The sequence below is a fragment of the Gymnoscopelus braueri genome (assembly GCF_963280865.1).
Source record: "Gymnoscopelus braueri genome assembly, chromosome: 2".
In the NCBI taxonomy this organism is placed as follows: domain Eukaryota; kingdom Metazoa; phylum Chordata; class Actinopteri; order Myctophiformes; family Myctophidae; genus Gymnoscopelus; species Gymnoscopelus braueri.
Window position 1 is genome coordinate 52024092 of NC_137604.1, and position 20292 is coordinate 52044383.

The 20292-nt window shown below is 43.6% G+C and overlaps 1 protein-coding gene across 1 annotated transcript in view; it reads left to right on the top strand.

Moving 5' to 3' along the window:
• The window catches only part of LOC308096237 (voltage-dependent T-type calcium channel subunit alpha-1I-like), a gene marked incomplete at its 5' end in the record, with an annotated part of 278135 nt that overhangs the window by 90519 nt on the left and 167324 nt on the right, over window positions 1–20292 (top strand). The window contains 5 exons of the mRNA XM_080443588.1: window positions 632–757; window positions 992–1081; window positions 2047–2239; window positions 5267–5418; window positions 6184–6293. Of these exons, the coding sequence (XP_080299714.1) occupies window positions 632–757; window positions 992–1081; window positions 2047–2239; window positions 5267–5418; window positions 6184–6293 (671 nt within the window). The remainder of the gene's footprint in view (window positions 1–631; window positions 758–991; window positions 1082–2046; window positions 2240–5266; window positions 5419–6183; window positions 6294–20292) is intronic.

A 20292-nucleotide genomic window follows, 5' to 3' on the forward strand; every position in this document is an offset into this window, starting at 1 on the left:
GAGAGAGAGAGACCGAGCAGATGGGAAAGGCACAAATGGACAGACAGAAAACACCAAGCACTCCCCGTCATACTAAAAGCTTGGCTAAAAATAACAAAAACTCATTCACAGGTGTTATGGAGGAGGGGTTGTGATCAGTGGTCAATTTGGGACTAAGTGTGTCCATTTTCCCTTAAAAGGACAGAAAATGGAGCAGAAAATACAGTATATGCTTTTCCATGTCATTCATGTCATATGTTTTGGGGAGGAGATATTTCCCTCTGTTCTCCACATCTCTCTAATAAATTCCTTCCTCTGGAGGAGCTTACTCTGGAGGAAAATGTATTCTTTTTATGTACAGTACAGTGATGCAGATTTATAACCAACTTTAACTTCAAAAACGTGCAAAAGTTAATGTTTATATTTGATGTCGCCGCATTTACTGTAAGTGGTGAAATGAGTGTGTGTGTGTGTGTGTGTGTGTGTGTGTGTGTGTGTGTGTGTGTGTGTGTGTGTGTGTGTGTGTGTGTGTGTGTGTGAGTGTGTCATGTGTGTGTGTGTGTGTGTGTGTGTGTGTGTGTGTGTGTGTGTGTGTGTGTGTGTGTGTGTGTGTGTGTGTGTGTGCGCGCGTGTGCGATCTGTGTCTCCCAAGCTCTTCAAAGGAAAGTTCTACTACTGTGTCGGCATGGATGTGAAGAACGTCACTAACAAATCAGACTGTCTGGTGTCAAACTATCGATGGGTTCATCACAAGTACAACTTCGACAACCTTGGACAGGTATGAGAGACCCAGTACTTTTTGTTTTTTTCATAAAAATGTTAACTTCCTGTTTATTTTGCTATTTTTATTAGGAAGCAAACCCAGACTGGATCCACGGATCCGGATCCGGATGCGGATCTTCAAATAGTAAAATCAACACGGAAGTTAACATTTGGATGGACAGACATGCAAATGTGTCTGTGAACATGAATGTACAGTATAATGTGATTGTGTATGCATGTGTTCTTCCAGGCACTGATGTCCTTGTTTGTCCTGGCCTCTAAAGATGGATGGGTCAACATAATGTACCATGGGCTGGACGCTGTGGGCATAGACCAGCAGGTATAACATTAACCACTTATACATCCCTGTTTTTGGGAATGTTATTATATAGGCAAACAATTTCAAAACATTTCAAAAACATATCAAGTACTGGGAGCTGTTTTACGGTAAATTAAATAGAGCTTAAAGGGATAGTTCACCCCAAAATGACTTGATGATCGATTATATTATTACATTATTATGAATTCATGGATTTTTTTAGTTTTTGTTGCATTTGATGACTGGCGGAAAAATGCTAATGTCTCCGGTAGGAGACTCAAAGTTGACACTTTAGCATCTTTCCGTGCTAGAACTCACATACACACATTCACACAGAGGTCAGAAGACGGACGCACCCCTTACATGGGCTTTAACATAGTGAATGGAGCTACAAAGTGAAATTGAAAAAATCCCCGGGCTGCATTTGAAAATCTATTAGAAAATCAATTAGGAGTATTACGCTGCGAGTCTGTTTTGTCCCTCCACAGGGAGAAGTGTACTGGCACTGAATGACTAATTCTAACATGTTCCTCTGCCCCGCACCATGCTTTGAATGTTTTACACTTCCCCAAATTGAAAATTATTCTCTAAAGCCTTGAGCCATGAATAATGAAAGTGGACAATTGTGCGACTAATTGTGTCCGCTGTCCCTTTAAAAGGACAACAAAAGTAGTTTTATATAATTTATACATACTCCACATTGCTTCCTTTGGACGACGTTCCTTTGTACCTCGTTCCTCTGGAGGAATATTAATTATTGCTATCCCACAGTACACTCAATTTCAAAAGAAGAGTGCAACTCTCATCTCTGGTTATATCAAATAAAATATGAAAGCACATGAAATCTGACCAATCACCTCTCACTGTTTATTTTCCCTTTCTTTGTTTGTCCTTCAATCTCCCTGCCGTCTTATCTGATCCTTTCTCTACACATTCTCCTCTCCTCTCATCTCAAACTCTCTCCTCCTCCTCTTCCTCTCCCCCAGCCGTCGATCAACAACAACCCCTGGATGCTGCTGTATTTCATCTCCTTCCTACTCATCGTCAGCTTCTTCGTCCTCAACATGTTTGTGGGCGTGGTGGTGGAGAACTTCCACAAGTGCCGGCAGCACCAGGAGGTGGAGGAGGCGCGGCAGCGCGAGGAGAAACGCCAGCGGCGCTTGGAGAAAAAGAGAAGGAGTAAGTGATTTTTACATTAAACGCTTGAACCCTAGCATTCAATCAATCAATCAATCAATCCCTTTTCTGAGGAGAACTTTAGCCAAAAATAGCAGATCTACAAGCTGTTAGAGTTTGTAGATCAGCTACTTTGGGCAAAGAGGTATAGGTGTAGAAGAGGGAAAAAAGAGCAGACCAAGTAAAAAAAAAGACAGTTTAATCTGAAACACAATTTTATACAATATAGAGGGGGTCCCTGCTTCATCTCTCTCTCTCAGCTAGTGGGTCCTTGGCCTGAAAAACGTTGAAGACCCCTGAGATAGAGAGACACACGAGAAGAAGAGGAATTGGAGAGAAGAGCAGAGAGAGGGAAATGTCCCCGGGGAGAAGGAGAGAAACTAAGGTTGTGGGGTACAAAGGAGCATTATAGGGACTGGGACAGAGGGAGCACTGGGAATACTTAATGACAGAGAACACAAAGGAGGACGAGGAGGAGTCTAGCACGTGGAAGATGAAGGAGGGACAGGAGAAGATGAAGGGTGGTAGGACCTGATGGGTAAGAGGGAGAAAAATGGCAGGGATGGATGACGGGGATAAGAAGTCGTGGGAGAGAGAGAGAGAGAGATAGAGAGATGAAGAGAAGAGACTTGAGAGGTGCAAGGAACAGAGAGGGTAGACGGAACGGAAGATGAAAACGAGTGATGCATGGAGGAGGGCAGGTGGAGGAAGCAAAACAGTGGGATGAGAAATGACAGAGAAACGTGGAAAATGAAGATGAGCAGTATAGCGATGGAAGGTCGGGGAGCAGAGAGGGAAGAGAAGAACAGGAATGGAAGATGAAAGAGACAGACATCAAGAAAAAAATGGTTGAGAGACAGAGGAGAGAGAAAGTTAAAGGACCATACCGCTGTCGTTGTCTATTCACAGCTTTGGCTTAACGGCTTTATTTTTTCGATTTCACGTTTGTTTTCATTTGGTCCAAAGTCATTAAAATGTCACCGATATCTGAATAAGTCTGTCAGCGTTGGCTGAACGTCACTGTGTGGTTAATAAGTCATGGATGTGCGATGCCATACGTTGTACAAACCACCTGCTGAGTTTAAATGTGGCTCCTGTCATGTCTCGCATCACTCGTCCATATCTCTTCCCCTTACTGTACATGGGAACAGTGACTGAAAATAAGGACAGTGAAATGTTGTGTGTTGGAGTATCAAGTCTCTACAATTCGATTTTTCATACTGTACTAAATTGAACAGAATGGACAGATTCCTAAAAAATCCTAAAAACAAACTACATTGTGCTTTGGAAACTTACTGGTAGTAATTTCAAGTACACAGTGAGTGATAGTCGATGGGCTCAACTTGCCAGTCCTTTAAACCATTAAACCCAGGAAAGCATTTGTGTCATTTTAGATTTGAGCTATACATACGTATAGCAACATACGCTTCTCAGAAAACTCGTAGAATTTAGAACGGTGGGTTAGAACTGTGGTTCTCAAAAACAGCAGATGTTGTTGTGTGATGCTTGTACTGTATATCTGATATTTCTGAACAATCTTGAAAGTGTTTGGACATTTTTTACACAATCTCCTCTTCTGGGGGTCCCTGGCACAAAACATTTTCAGATTGGGGGGGCCCGTGGCCAAATACATATCAATTTGAGGGGTCCTTGGCACGAAAAAAGTTTAAGAACTACTGATGTAGAAGGCATTACATTTTTTTAAAGCGAACATTTACTCAAAAAAGAACAGTAACTCAAATATTTGCTTCTGGGGGGGGGGAACAAAATATTTTGAGATGGAGGTCAGTGGCCAAATACATATAATTTTGGGGGTCCTTGACATGAAAATGTTTGAGAAACACTGATTATAGCAACTTAAGTTTGTTCAAAAAAACTGTTATGATTTAGAAGACATTTGTAGAAGCCCCAGAAGCGATTTTTCGAAAAAAGAAATGCTGATCTACAAGCTCATAGCTTGTACAAGCGGCCCTCGGTGCCACGCTATGAGCTTGTATATCTGCTATTTTTGAATAGCCAAAGAAGTCTTAAAATGACACACATCCTTTCCCAGTCTTAATGGATTAAAGAGGAACGATATAGGGAGACCAATTATGACATCCAGAGAAAGAGGAATAGAAGAAAGGGTACAGATACAGTGCTGGGTGGATGGACATTGAAAAATGAGGAATAATAATCATCCCTGGGGGTTCACATGACACGCGGTGATAGAGGGAAACTCAATAAGACAGAGGGAGCGGAGCAGTGAAAAATTAAGCAAAGACAGACATGGAAGCATCAGGCAGAATCTTAATTACAAGAAGGAGACTTTCAAAAACATTCTGTCCAACATAAAACAAGAACAAAGTTAAATTGAGTTAACTTTTGGGCTTTCAGGGGTTGACAAGGTTTATATTCTTGCCTTCTGGCTGTATCTCTTTTTTTCCAAACGCCACATATTATTAATATCTCCAAGTTACTTTAATCCTGTGCGCAGATATTACATGGTTTAATTAACCACGTGAACCTTATAACCTTATAACGTCACTATTCTGCAAGGCGTTGTTGTGAGACTGACGTAGAAGGGGAAAAAAGGAGGGGTCCAAGTACAGAACCCAAGTAACGAAGTGTACAGGATTTACGTGGGTGAGTGGATGATTTAGCTATAATGATAACTCTATCCCCATTCTCTTCATGTTAACTCACATTATCTCCATCCCTCCTATATTGTCTTTCAACTGCTTTATTCATCCTGTCTTTTCAGCTTGCTTTAAATGTTTTTCAGTTCCACCACCGTGTCCATTGACCCCCCCCCCCCACACACACACACACACGTCGTTTCCCATTTTCTCGCTGTCTTCTCTTCTCTTCGACGCATTGTGAGCTTGTAGATCTGCTATGGAAATACTCCATTAAAGTAAAAAGTACCTCAACATTGTACTTAAGTATCTACAGTACTTGAGTAAATGTAATTAGTTACTTTACACTGCTCTCTTTACACCACTGCTCTCTCTCTCTTTGACCTGTGCCCCGACTCCTTCCTGTCTCCAGAGGCCCAGAAGGTGCCGTACTATGCGTCATACGGCGAAGCCCGCCTAGCCGTCCATACCCTGTGCACCAGCCACTACCTGGACCTGGTTATCACCTTAGTCATCTGCGTCAATGTAATCACCATGTCTCTGGAGCACTTCAGCCAGCCAAAGGTAGGCTATACTCGACCATCTGGCCTGTGTGTGTGTGTGTGTGCGTGTCTGTGTGCGTGTGCGTGTGCGTGTGCGTGTGCGTGTGCGTGTGCGTGTGCGTGTGCGTGTGTGTGTGTGTGTGTGTGCGTGCGAGCGGTGTGTGAGAGAGATGTTGTGTCATGTGTGGAACGAGCTCAGCATGTCAAACATGAGTGCCACGGTGATGATGTTGATCTTTCAACATCATCTTCTATTTTCTGTCTAAATATAGCTGTGTTTTTTAAAATTGTTTGTGTGATGTGTGCCTCTCTTAGATCTAATTAAATTTGTTCCGGTGAAGCCTCTCTTTCAATCCAGTTTGATATGAGTAAATAGCTTTATTGCCATGATAAACAGCTCCTAATTTATAATGCCAATGCAGACACACCACAGTCTTTCTCACACAGTCATTCAATTTAAATTTAAAAAATGTGGGAAGACTGTTAAAAGATAAATCATATTACTAAAGCAATACAAGGTTGCATTGCTCTGGTAATATTATCAATCAATAATTATATTGATTGGTGTGATTATCAATAATAACATCAAAACGGGAAAAAAAAAGGAATAAAAGATTAGGCTTGACCAGGATTGATCTGCTTAATACAACTGTGATTTAGAAAAATGTGCATCTCTCTCTCTCTCTCTCTCTCTCTCTCTCTCTCTCTCTCTCTCTCTCTCTCTCTCTCTCTCTCTCTCTCTCTCTCTCTCTCTCTCTCTCTCTCTCTCTCTCTCTCTCTCTCTTAGTCTCTAAGTTTGGCATTGAAGTACTGCAACTACGTCTTCACCACCACCTTTGTGATCGAGTCATCTCTCAAGCTAGTTGCCTTTGGCCTCCGGCGCTTCTTCAAGGAAAGGTACAAACGAGGTCGTCTGTGCCACGAGGGCCTGTGTCGGAGTATGTGAAAAGTGCTGATCCTCACCTATGAATATCTATGATGTTCCAAATAAGAAAAGCAAAATGCTAATGCTCCACCGATGGCTGTATACATGCTTTGAGGCTTGCTATGTTCAGTCATTCCTTCTATCATTACTCTGTTGCTGTTTCACATCAGTTCCCTGTGATGGAGTGTTGTAGTAATTATCAGATAAGGCCTACAGTACATTGTTCATGGCCCTTGTGTGGAACTGGAACAGGACCAAGTCTGCATGCATGCTCGATGACTTAAAGGGATATTTCACTTTCAAAAAAACTTTTGGTCATTTTATCGTCTACTCAGGCCTTTGTGAGCCCCCCAGACAGTTTTTAAGTTGCTCGATTCAGTATTTATATATTTGATATTCATTTTATCAGACACGCCCCCTTCCTATACAAACCCATTGTAACTTCGAACTCCATTTTAACCATGTTAGATTCATCAAAAACACCCGTCCTTGGTTCTGGTGACTCACCCTGCCCCCCTAATACGCGAGGGGGCCGTGTTTTTTCAATAACTTTTTTCAATAACTTTTTTCATTTATTTTAATTTATTTTTTTTGAAAATTGAAAAAATAAAATACAATAACAAATTTATATAAAATAAATGGAAAAAAACCCCGGAAAAACACGGCCCCCTCACGCATTAGGAGGGCAGGGTGAGTCACCAGAACCAAGGACGGGTGTTTTCGACTAATCTAACATGGTTTAAAATGGAGTTTGAAGTTACAATGGGTTTGTATAGGAAGGGGGCGTGTCATATCAAATATATAAATACTGAATCGAGCAACTTAAAAACTGTCTGGGGGGCTCACAAAGGCCTGAGTAGATGATAAAATAACCAAAAGTTTTTTTGAAAGTGAAATATCCCTTTAATTCCTCAATTCACATAGAATTATTTCAGTCATGCACGTAGGTTGTCTGTGTTTGATATGGCTGCTTGCCATGCAACGCGAAAAGGAATAACATTTAATCATGTATCTCAATCAATACACACACTTGTGTATTGATTTTTTGACATGACAGGCGAGGATGACATGATTTACGATTCACAATATGCCACTCGAACGGCACTGCAGACAAGCAGACGTCACACTGCTCGGCACGGGCACTCCATTCCACCTCTGACGGTGTGCCTGCCTTGTTTTAAATGTATTTACTCGCACATAAACCTTTTAGGAGTTGGGAGTGAGAAAGTACATCAGTCACATGACACAGGACTACCGGGAACGTTGAAAAGAAATGTGACAATGTGTCGCGTCAAACGTCTGACACAACAGTAGATTTTTGCAACTCGTCACCATATTACTGTATGATCCGGGTCTGAGAATGTGTAGCTCTAGAGAGTTACATGATAGTTCAGGCAAGCACGGACGTCGAGCCAGTGTCATGATCATACTGTACATCACATACGCCCACGATCTTAAAGGAACAGCTATTGGTGGTCTACTCTATTCAATGTAAGCAACGCTCACTGTTACATGCTCTCACCACTACCGCAATGACAGCTCGTCAGTTAACAAACTCCCTCCACCTCCCCAGCCTCTTCCTGTTGTATCATTTAGGTATTCTTTATGTCAGCATGTCACTCGATGCGGGTTATGATTCTGCATTCTTAATATATGAGTATCATTATGTTCTGCCTCATGGGGGATTATAGGCTCTCCGTGTCCTGCTTACAAATATTTGATATGGAGCTTCGTGGAGGCAGAACCACACTGCCAAATAAAACGCTATATAAATGGTCTTCATCTTGACAAGAGTGTTCGGACTGAAACGCAGTATTACATAATTACAGTGGCATTTATTACCGCGACAACATTTTGGCTGATGAAGCCTTCATCAGGGCGTCTTCATAGCTGAGATGTTGGTGCAGTAATAAATGCCACTGGAATTATGAGTAGTTTGTTGCTATTAGTTTGAGTAGTTATGTATTGTCCATTGCCTGACACTGACACAGATAAAGTTTTATGTCTGTGGTCTCTCGTTCCCAAACACCAAACTACAATAAAGACGACAGCAGTGCTTCGACACTACTAATTACTCTACAGGAAAAAGGTGTGTTCAAGTTCGATACATATCGTCTTTGTGCATAGTTAACAATTGCATTGACTGAAGCCAAGGTCATGCAATTGTCCTAAACTCTTGTCAGAAGTGGGATTTGAACCCACGCCTCCAGAGGAGACTGCGACCTGAACGCAGCGCCTTAGACCGCTCGGCCATCCTGACGTTGAGTGTTGTAGTTTATATCGCTCTATATCACTTCGACACTACTAATTACTCTGCAGGAAAAAGGTTTGTTCAAGTTCGATACATATCGTCTTTGTGCATAGTTAATAATTGCATTGACTGAAGCCAAGGACATGCAATTGTCCTAAACTCTTGTCATAAGTGGGATTTGAACCCACGCCTCCAGAGGAGACTGCGACCTGAACGCAGCGCCATCCTGACGTTGGCATTAACTGAAGCCAAGGTCATGCAATTGTCCTAAACTCTTGTCAGAAGTGGGATTTGAACCCACGCCTCCAGAGGAGACTGCGACCTAAACGCAGCGCCTTAGACCACTCGGCCATACTGACGTCGAGTGTTGTAGTTTATGTCGCTCTATCTCGCTTCGACACTACTAATTACTCTAAGGCAAAAAGGTGTGTTCAAGTTCGATACATATCGTCTTTGTGCATAGTTAACAATTGCATTGACTGAAGCCAAGGTCATGCAATTGTCCTAAACTCTTGTCAGAAGTGGGATTTGAACCCACGCCTCCAGAGGAGACTGCGACCTGAACGCAGCGCCTTAGACCGCTCGGCCATCCTGACGTTGAGTGTTGTAGTTTATATCGCTCTATATCACTTCGACACTACTAATTACTCTGCAGGAAAAAGGTGTGTTCAAGTTCGATACATATCGTCTTTGTGCATAGTTAATAATTGCATTGACTGAAGCCAAGGACATGCAATTGTCCTAAACTCTTGTCATAAGTGGGATTTGAACCCACGCCTCCAGAGGAGACTGCGACCTGAACGCAGCGCCATCCTGACGTTGGCATTAACTGAAGCCAAGGTCATGCAATTGTCCTAAACTCTTGTCAGAAGTGGGATTTGAACCCACGCCTCCAGAGGAGACTGCGACCTAAACGCAGCGCCTTAGACCACTCGGCCATACTGACGTTGAGTGTTGTAGTTTATGTTGCTCTATCTCGCTTCGACACTACTAATTACTCTAAGGCAAAAAGGTGTGTTCAAGTTCGATACATATCGTCTTTGTGCATAGTTAACAATTGCATTGACTGAAGCCAAGGTCATGCAATTGTCCTAAACTCTTGTCAGAAGTGGGATTTGAACGCACGCCTCCAGAGGAGACTGCGACCTGGGCCCTGTTCCTCAAAAGGTGAATTAGAGCTAAAGCCTGGCTTTACCACCTATCCTGGCTTAATTTAGCCAGGATTAGAGCTGACTCGGTTCCTCAAAAGGTGAATTATCTTGAAGATTAGTTTAGCCAGTTCACCCTGGCTAAGTTTAGCCTTATCCGATTCCTCAAAAGAGAATTGAAGCAAGCCTAGCTTAGTTACCATGGCAATTTAGCTGTGAAGTTAGCCTGGTCAGGAGCAGGCTAACAGCCAAGCTTACTTAAGCCAGTGCCTTGTTCTTCAAGTTTTTCCACAGTTAATTCAAAACATGTGTTTGTATATGGACTCATTTTAATGACCCTGCATTCAAATAAAATGAAATCAATACAATAAGATATAATCAATGTAATTATATTACTGAAATAGTGTGTGACCATGAATCATAATTGTTTCACAATGACTCATGTGATATGTCATTGTCACTCTGTTAACACTATAGTTCATATTGTTGTTAGATGTTTGATAATATATTACCATTTTTTAAAAATATTATAAAAAATGTCTAACACATACATATACACACATATATATATATATATATATATATATATATATATATATATATATATATATATATATATATATATATATATATATATATATATATATATATATATATATATATATATACACATATATATAAATATATAATATATATATAATATATATATATATTTAAATATATATATAAATTATTAGTTACGGGTTTAAAGGAGCCTCTGTGTAAGTCAATAAGGAGCATATTTTAAATTATCAATTTCTAGTCAATGGAGAAATTGTTTTGTTTTTTATTTCTTGTCCACCTTTGGAGTTACATCATGATGGCAAGGTAACTACACAACCCAAACCTCTACCAAAGTGGTCTTGCAAATGTGGGGTTATTGCGTGTCTCGTCCCGTCCCCCGCTCATCCCGTCGGTCAACCCCTCCCCCCCCCCCCCCGTCCCGTGCGTCCCGTTGCGGACCCCGTCGCAGTACACCGCCGTCCCCCCGTCCCGTCCCCGTCCCGTCCCCGTACCGTCCCGTCCCGTCCCCCGTCCGTTGCAAACACACACACACACACACACACACACACACACACACCGACACACACGCGCGCGCGCGCTTGCGCACACACACACACACACACACACACACACTCTGTGTGTGCTAGAAATACTTTGCCACGCTTTCTCCCTGGATTTATTAATAACGGCCGTGTTTCCTTTTCTGTTGATAACATGTTTCACTTCCTCATATGCTTGCATGAGCTGCTGTTGTTCGGCCACAGAGAAAAACGCTGCGCGAGTTTTGTTCCCCGCTGCCATGATTGGTCAAGTTCAAGGAATCTGCGCTCGAGTTCATGGTCTTTTATAGAAATACGTCGTCGGCGAATCGCCGCCCATTTAGCCTGGCTTCATTATCCTGGCTGGACACAGCCTGTCTTGACAAGGTCTAGCTCGACAAAGTTGCTCCTTTTCAGCCTGGCTTGGCGTCTGAGGAACGGAACAAACGAGGCTTTTCGGACCCGACTTTGTCAAGCCTTGATTTGGCTTAAGGCCAGGCTTTGTTAATTCACCTTTTGAGGAACAGGCCCCTGAACGCAGCGCCTTAAACCGCTCGGCCATCCTGACGTTGAGTGCTGTAGTTTATGTCGCTCTATCTCGCTTCGACACTACTAATTACTCTACAGGAAAAAGGTGTGTTCAAGTTCGATACATATCGTCTTTGTGCATAGTTAACAATTGCATTGACTGAAGCCAAGGACATGCAATTGTCCTAAACTCTTGTCATAAGTGGGATTTGAACCCACGCCTCCAGAGGAGACTGCGACCTGAACGCAGCGCCTTAGACCGCTCGGCCATCCTAACGTTGGCATTAACTGAAGCCAAGGTAATCCACTTGTCCTAAACTCTTGTCAGAAGTGGGATTCGAACCCACACCTCCAGAGGAGACTGCGACCTAAACGCAGCGCCTTAGACCGCTCGGCCATACTGACGTTGAGTGCTGTAGTTTATGTCGCTCTATCTCGCTTCGACACTACTAATTACTCTAAGGGAAAAAGGTGTGTTCAAGTTCGATACATATCGTCTTTGTGCATAGTTAACAATTGCATTGACTGAAGCCAAGGTCATGCAATTGTCCTAAACTCTTGTCAGAAGTGGGATTTGAACCCACGCCTCCAGAGGAGACTGCGACCTGAACCGCTCGGCCATCCTGACGTTGAGTGCTGTAGTTTATATCGCTCTATCTCGCTTCGACACTACTAATTACTCTATAGGAAAAAGGTGTGTTCAAGTTCGATACATATCGTCTTTTTGCATAGTTAACAATTGCATTGACTGAAGCCAAGGTCATGCAATTGTCCTAAACTCTTGTCAGAAGTGGGATTTGAACCCACGCCTCCAGAGGAGACTGCGACCTGAACGCAGCGCCTTAGACCGCTCGGCCATCCTGACGTTGAGTGCTGTAGTTTATGTCGCTCTATCTCGCTTCGACACTACTAATTACTCTACAGGAAATAGGTGTGTTCAAGTTCGATACATATCGTCTTTGTGCATAGTTAACAATTGCATTGACTGAAGCCAAGGTCATGCAATTGTCCTAAACTCTTGTCAGAAGTGGGATTTGAACCCACGCCTCCAGAGGAGACTGCGACCTGAACCGCTCGGCCATCCTGACGTTGAGTGCTGTAGTTTATGTCGCTCTATCTCGCTTCGACACTACTAATTACTCTACAGGAAAAAGGTGTGTTCAAGTTCGATACATATCGTCTTTGTGCATAGTTAACAATTGCAACGACTGAAGCCAAGGTCATGCAATTGTCCTAAACTCTTGTCAGAAGTGGGATTTGAACCCACGCCTCCAGAGGAGACTGCGACCTAAACGCAGCGCCTTAGACCGCTCGGCCATACTGACGTTGAGTGTTGTAGTTTATGTCGCTCTATCTCGCTTCGACACTACTAATTACTCTACAGGAAAAAGGTGTGTTCAAGTTCGATACATATCGTCTTTGTGCATAGTTAACAATTGCATTGACTGAAGCCAAGGTCATGCAATTGTCCTAAACTCTTGTCAGAAGTGGGATTTGAACCCACGCCTCCAGAGGAGACTGCGACCTGAACGCAGCGCCTTAGATAGCCTGGCCATCCTGATGTTGAGTGCTGCAGTTTATGTCGCTCTATCTCGCTTCGACACTACTAATTACTCTACAGGAAAAAGGTGTGTTCAAGTTCGATACATATCGTCTTTGTGCATAGTTAACAATTGCATTGACTGAAGCCAAGGTCATGCAATTGTCCTAAACTCTTGTCAGAAGTGGGATTTGAACCCATGACTCCAGAGGAGACTGCGACCTGAACGCAGCGCCTTAGACCGCTCGGCCATCCTGACGTTGAGTGCTGTAGTTTATGTCGCTCTATCTCGCTTCGACACTACTAATTACTTTACAGGAAAAAGGTGTGTTCAAGTTCGATACATATCGTCTTTGTGCATAGTTAACAATTGCATTGACTGAAGCCAAGGTCATGCAATTGTCCTAAACTCTTGTCAGAAGTGGGATTTGAACCCACGCCTCCAGAGGAGACTGCGACCTGAACGCAGCGCCTTAGACCGCTCGGCCATCCTGACGTTGAGTGCTGTAGTTTATGTCGCTCTATCTCACTTCGACACTACTAATTACTCTACAGGAAAAAGGTGTGTTCAAGTTCGATACATATCGTCTTTGTGCATAGTTAACAATTGCATTGACTGAAGCCAAGGTCATGCAATTGTCCTAAACTCTTGTCAGAAGTGGGATTTGAACCCACGCCTCCAGAGGAGACTGCGACCTGAACGCAGCGCCTTAGACCGCTCGGCCATCCTGACGTTGAGTGCTGTAGTTTATGTCGCTCTATCTCGCTTCGACACTACTAATTACTCTACAGGAAATAGGTGTGTTCAAGTTCGATACATATCGTCTTTGTGCATAGTTAACAATTGCATTGACTGAAGCCAAGGTCATGCAATTGTCCTAAACTCTTGTCAGAAGTGGGATTTGAACCCACGCCTCCAGAGGAGACTGCGACCTGAACGCAGCGCCTTAGACCGCTCGGCCATCCTGACGTTGAGTGCTGTAGTTTATGTCGCTCTATCTCGCTTCGACACTACTAATTACTCTACAGGAAATAGGTGTGTTCAAGTTCGATACATATCGTCTTTGTGCATAGTTAACAATTGCATTGACTGAAGCCAAGGTCATGCAATTGTCCTAAACTCTTGTCAGAAGTGGGATTTGAACCCACGCCTCCAGAGGAGACTTGCGACCTGAACGCAGCGCCTTAGACCGCTCGGCCATCCTGACGTTGAGTGCTGTAGTTTATGTCGCTCTATCTCACTTCGACACTACTAATTACTCTACAGGAAAAAGGTGTGTTCAAGTTCGATACATATCGTCTTTGTGCATAGTTAACAATTGCATTGACTGAAGCCAAGGTCATGCAATTGTCCTAAACTCTTGTCAGAAGTGGGATTTGAACCCACGCCTCCAGAGGAGACTGCGACCTGAACGCAGCGCCTTAGACCGCTCGGCCATCCTGACGTTGAGTGTTGTAGTTTATATCGCTCTATATCACTTCGACACTACTAATTACTCTGCAGGAAAAAGGTGTGTTCAAGTTCGATACATATCGTCTTTGTGCATAGTTAATAATTGCATTGACTGAAGCCAAGGACATGCAATTGTCCTAAACTCTTGTCATAAGTGGGATTTGAACCCACGCCTCCAGAGGAGACTGCGACCTGAACGCAGCGCCATCCTGACGTTGGCATTAACTGAAGCCAAGGTCATGCAATTGTCCTAAACTCTTGTCAGAAGTGGGATTTGAACCCACGCCTCCAGAGGAGACTGCGACCTAAACGCAGCGCCTTAGACCACTCGGCCATACTGACGTTGAGTGTTGTAGTTTATGTCGCTCTATCTCGCTTCGACACTACTAATTACTCTAAGGCAAAAAGGTGTGTTCAAGTTCGATACATATCGTCTTTGTGCATAGTTAACAATTGCATTGACTGAAGACAAGGTCATGCAATTGTCCTAAACTCTTGTCAGAAGTGGGATTTGAACCCACGCCTCCAGAGGAGACTGCGACCTGAACGCAGCGCCTTAGATAGCCTGGCCATCCTGATGTTGAGTGCTGCAGTTTATGTCGCTCTATCTCGCTTCGACACTACTAATTACTCTACAGGAAAAAGGTGTGTTCAAGTTCGATACATATCGTCTTTGTGCATAGTTAACAATTGCATTGACTGAAGCCAAGGTCATGCAATTGTCCTAAACTCTTGTCAGAAGTGGGATTTGAACCCATGACTCCAGAGGAGACTGCGACCTGAACGCAGCGCCTTAGACCGCTCGGCCATCCTGACGTTGAGTGCTGTAGTTTATGTCGCTCTATCTCGCTTCGACACTACTAATTACTTTACAGGAAAAAGGTGTGTTCAAGTTCGATACATATCGTCTTTGTGCATAGTTAACAATTGCATTGACTGAAGCCAAGGTCATGCAATTGTCCTAAACTCTTGTCAGAAGTGGGATTTGAACCCACGCCTCCAGAGGAGACTGCGACCTGAACGCAGCGCCTTAGACCGCTCGGCCATCCTGACGTTGAGTGCTGTAGTTTATGTCGCTCTATCTCACTTCGACACTACTAATTACTCTACAGGAAAAAGGTGTGTTCAAGTTCGATACATATCGTCTTTGTGCATAGTTAACAATTGCATTGACTGAAGCCAAGGTCATGCAATTGTCCTAAACTCTTGTCAGAAGTGGGATTTGAACCCACGCCTCCAGAGGAGACTGCGACCTGAACGCAGCGCCTTAGACCGCTCGGCCATCCTGACGTTGAGTGCTGTAGTTTATGTCGCTCTATCTCGCTTCGACACTACTAATTACTCTACAGGAAATAGGTGTGTTCAAGTTCGATACATATCGTCTTTGTGCATAGTTAACAATTGCATTGACTGAAGCCAAGGTCATGCAATTGTCCTAAACTCTTGTCAGAAGTGGGATTTGAACCCACGCCTCCAGAGGAGACTGCGACCTGAACGCAGCGCCTTAGACCGCTCGGCCATCCTGACGTTGAGTGCTGTAGTTTATGTCGCTCTATCTCGCTTCGACACTACTAATTACTCTACAGGAAATAGGTGTGTTCAAGTTCGATACATATCGTCTTTGTGCATAGTTAACAATTGCATTGACTGAAGCCAAGGTCATGCAATTGTCCTAAACTCTTGTCAGAAGTGGGATTTGAACCCACGCCTCCAGAGGAGACTTGCGACCTGAACGCAGCGCCTTAGACCGCTCGGCCATCCTGACGTTGAGTGCTGTAGTTTATGTCGCTCTATCTCACTTCGACACTACTAATTACTCTACAGGAAAAAGGTGTGTTCAAGTTCGATACATATCGTCTTTGTGCATAGTTAACAATTGCATTGACTGAAGCCAAGGTCATGCAATTGTCCTAAACTCTTGTCAGAAGTGGGATTTGAACCCACGCCTCCAGAGGAGACTGCGACCTAAACGCAGCGCCTTAGACCGCTCGGCCATACTGACGTTGAGTGTTGTAGTTTATGTCGCTCTATCTCGCTTCGACACTACTAATTACTAGGCCCGTAACGATACAGTAACTGCATCGATGCATCGTTTTGAATTTTCAACGATCTACTATATCAATATGCAAACAGCTAAATATCGTATCGTTTGACTTTGAATCGTATCGAATCGTTTTGCAATGCAAATAATCGTATCGAATCGTTCTGCAATGCAAATAATCAATTATATCAATACTAAGTACTTTTAAGAAGAAGAAAAGAGAAAGAGGGGTTTATATCCAGTATCCAGGTATTTATTTTTCACACAGAATTCTTGGGTAAATAAATAGTTACTATATCGATTTTAAATCATTGAATCGAATTGTATCGTTCTAAATTAACCTGTCCTGTATCGTTCATGTATCGTATCGACTAAATCGCTGAATCGAAACGTATCGTATCGTTCTAAATTAACCTGTATCGTTCATGTATCGTATCGACAACCAAGTATCGTGATACGTATCGAATCGTTGTTAAAACGTATCGTTACACCCCTACTAATTACTCTACAGGAAAAAGGTGTGTTCAAGTTCGATACATATCGTCTTTGTGCATAGTTAACAATTGCATTGACTGAAGCCAAGGTCATGCAATTGTCCTAAACTCTTGTCAGAAGTGGGATTTGAACCCACGCCTCCAGAGGAGACTGCGACCTGAACGCAGCGCCTTAGATAGCCTGGCCATCCTGATGTTGAGTGCTGCAGTTTATGTCGCTCTATCTCGCTTCGACACTACTAATTACTCTACAGGAAAAAGGTGTGTTCAAGTTCGATACATATCGTCTTTGTGCATAGTTAACAATTGCATTGACTGAAGCCAAGGTCATGCAATTGTCCTAAACTCTTGTCAGAAGTGGGATTTGAACCCACGCCTCCAGAGGAGACTGCGACCTGAACGCAGCGCCTTAGACCGCTCGGCCATCCTGACGTTGAGTGCTGTAGTTTATGTCGCTCTATCTCACTTCGACACTACTAATTACTCTACAGGAAAAAGGTGTGTTCAAGTTCGATACATATCGTCTTTGTGCATAGTTAACAATTGCATTGACTGAAGCCAAGGTCATGCAATTGTCCTAAACTCTTGTCAGAAGTGGGATTTGAACCCACGCCTCCAGAGGAGACTGCGACCTGAACGCAGCGCCTTAGACCGCTCGGCCATCCAGACGTTGAGTGCTGTAGTTTATGTCGCTCTATCTCGCTTCGACACTACTAATTACTCTACAGGAAATAGGTGTGTTCAAGTTCGATACATATCGTCTTTGTGCATAGTTAACAATTGCATTGACTGAAGCCAAGGTCATGCAATTGTCCTAAACTCTTGTCAGAAGTGGGATTTGAACCCACGCCTCCAGAGGAGACTGCGACCTGAACGCAGCGCCTTAGACCGCTCGGCCATCCTGACGTTGAGTGCTGTAGTTTATGTCGCTCTATCTCGCTTCGACACTACTAATTACTCTACAGGAAATAGGTGTGTTCAAGTTCGATACATATCGTCTTTGTGCATAGTTAACAATTGCATTGACTGAAGCCAAGGTCATGCAATTGTCCTAAACTCTTGTCAGAAGTGGGATTTGAACCCACGCCTCCAGAGGAGACTGCGACCTGAACGCAGCGCCTTAGACCGCTCGGCCATCCTGACGTTGAGTGCTGTAGTTTATGTCGCTCTATCTCGCTTCGACACTACTAATTACTCTACAGGAAATAGGTGTGTTCAAGTTCGATACATATCGTCTTTGTGCATAGTTAACAATTGCATTGACTGAAGCCAAGGTCATGCAATTGTCCTAAACTCTTGTCAGAAGTGGGATTTGAACCCACGCCTCCAGAGGAGACTGCGACCTGAACGCAGCGCCTTAGACCGCTCGGCCATCCTGACGTTGAGTGCTGTAGTTTATGTCGCTCTATCTCGCTTCGACACTACTAATTACTTTACAGGAAAAAGGTGTGTTCAAGTTCGATACATATCGTCTTTGTGCATAGTTAACAATTGCATTGACTGAAGCCAAGGTCATGCAATTGTCCTAAACTCTTGTCAGAAGTGGGATTTGAACCCACGCCTCCAGAGGAGACTGCGACCTGAACGCAGCGCCTTAGACCGCTCGGCCATCCTGACGTTGAGTGCTGTAGTTTATGTCGCTCTATCTCACTTCGACACTACTAATTACTCTACAGGAAAAAGGTGTGTTCAAGTTCGATACATATCGTCTTTGTGCATAGTTAACAATTGCATTGACTGAAGCCAAGGTCATGCAATTGTCCTAAACTCTTGTCAGAAGTGGGATTTGAACCCACGCCTCCAGAGGAGACTGCGACCTGAACGCAGCGCCTTAGACCGCTCGGCCATCCAGACGTTGAGTGCTGTAGTTTATGTCGCTCTATCTCGCTTCGACACTACTAATTACTCTACAGGAAATAGGTGTGTTCAAGTTCGATACATATCGTCTTTGTGCATAGTTAACAATTGCATTGACTGAAGCCAAGGTCATGCAATTGTCCTAAACTCTTGTCAGAAGTGGGATTTGAACCCACGCCTCCAGAGGAGACTGCGACCTGAACGCAGCGCCTTAGACCGCTCGGCCATCCTGACGTTGAGTGCTGTAGTTTATGTCGCTCTATCTCGCTTCGACACTACTAATTACTCTACAGGAAATAGGTGTGTTCAAGTTCGATACATATCGTCTTTGTGCATAGTTAACAATTGCATTGACTGAAGCCAAGGTCATGCAATTGTCCTAAACTCTTGTCAGAAGTGGGATTTGAACCCACGCCTCCAGAGGAGACTGCGACCTGAACGCAGCGCCTTAGACCGCTCGGCCATCCTGACGTTGAGTGCTGTAGTTTATGTCGCTCTATCTCACTTCGACACTACTAATTACTCTACAGGAAAAAGGTGTGTTCAAGTTCGATACATATCGTCTTTGTGCATAGTTAACAATTGCATTGACTGAAGCCAAGGTCATGCAATTGTCCTAAACTCTTGTCAGAAGTGGGATTTGAACCCACGCCTCCAGAGGAGACTGCGACCTGAACGCAGCGCCTTAGACCGCTCGGCCATTCTGACGTTGAGTGCTGTAGTTTATGTCGCTCTATCTCGCTTCGACACTACTAATTACTCTACAGGAAAAAGGTGTGTTCAAGTTCGATACATATCGTCTTTGTGCATAGTTAAAAACTGCATTGACTGAAGCCAAGGTCATGCAATTGTCCTAAACTCTTGTCAGAAGTGGGATTTGAACCCACGCCTCCAGAGGAGACTGCGACCTGAACGCAGCGCCTTAGACCGCTCGGCCATCCTGACGTTGAGTGCTGTAGTTTATATCGCTCTATATCACTTCGACACTACTAATTACTCTGCAGGAAAAAGGTGTGTTCAAGTTCGATACATATCGTCTTTGTGCATAGTTAACAATTGCATTGACTGAAGCCAAGGTCATGCAATTGTCCTAAACTCTTGTCAGAAGTGGGATTTGAACCCACGCCTCCAGAGGAGACTGCGACCTGAACGCAGCGCCTTAGACCGCTCGGCCATCCTGACGTTGAGTGCTGTAGTTTATGTCGCTCTATCTCGCTTCGACACTACTAATTACTCTACAGGAAATAGGTGTGTTCAAGTTCGATACATATCGTCTTTGTGCATAGTTAACAATTGCATTGACTGAAGCCAAGGTCATGCAATTGTCCTAAACTCTTGTCAGAAGTGGGATTTGAACCCACGCCTCCAGAGGAGACTGCGACCTGAACGCAACGCCTTAGACCGCTCGGCCATCCTGACGTTGAGTGCTGTAGTTTATGTCGCTCTATCTCGCTTCGACACTACTAATTACTCTACAGGAAATAGGTGTGTTCAAGTTCGATACATATCGTCTTTGTGCATAGTTAACAATTGCATTGACTGAAGCCAAGGTCATGCAATTGTCCTAAACTCTTGTC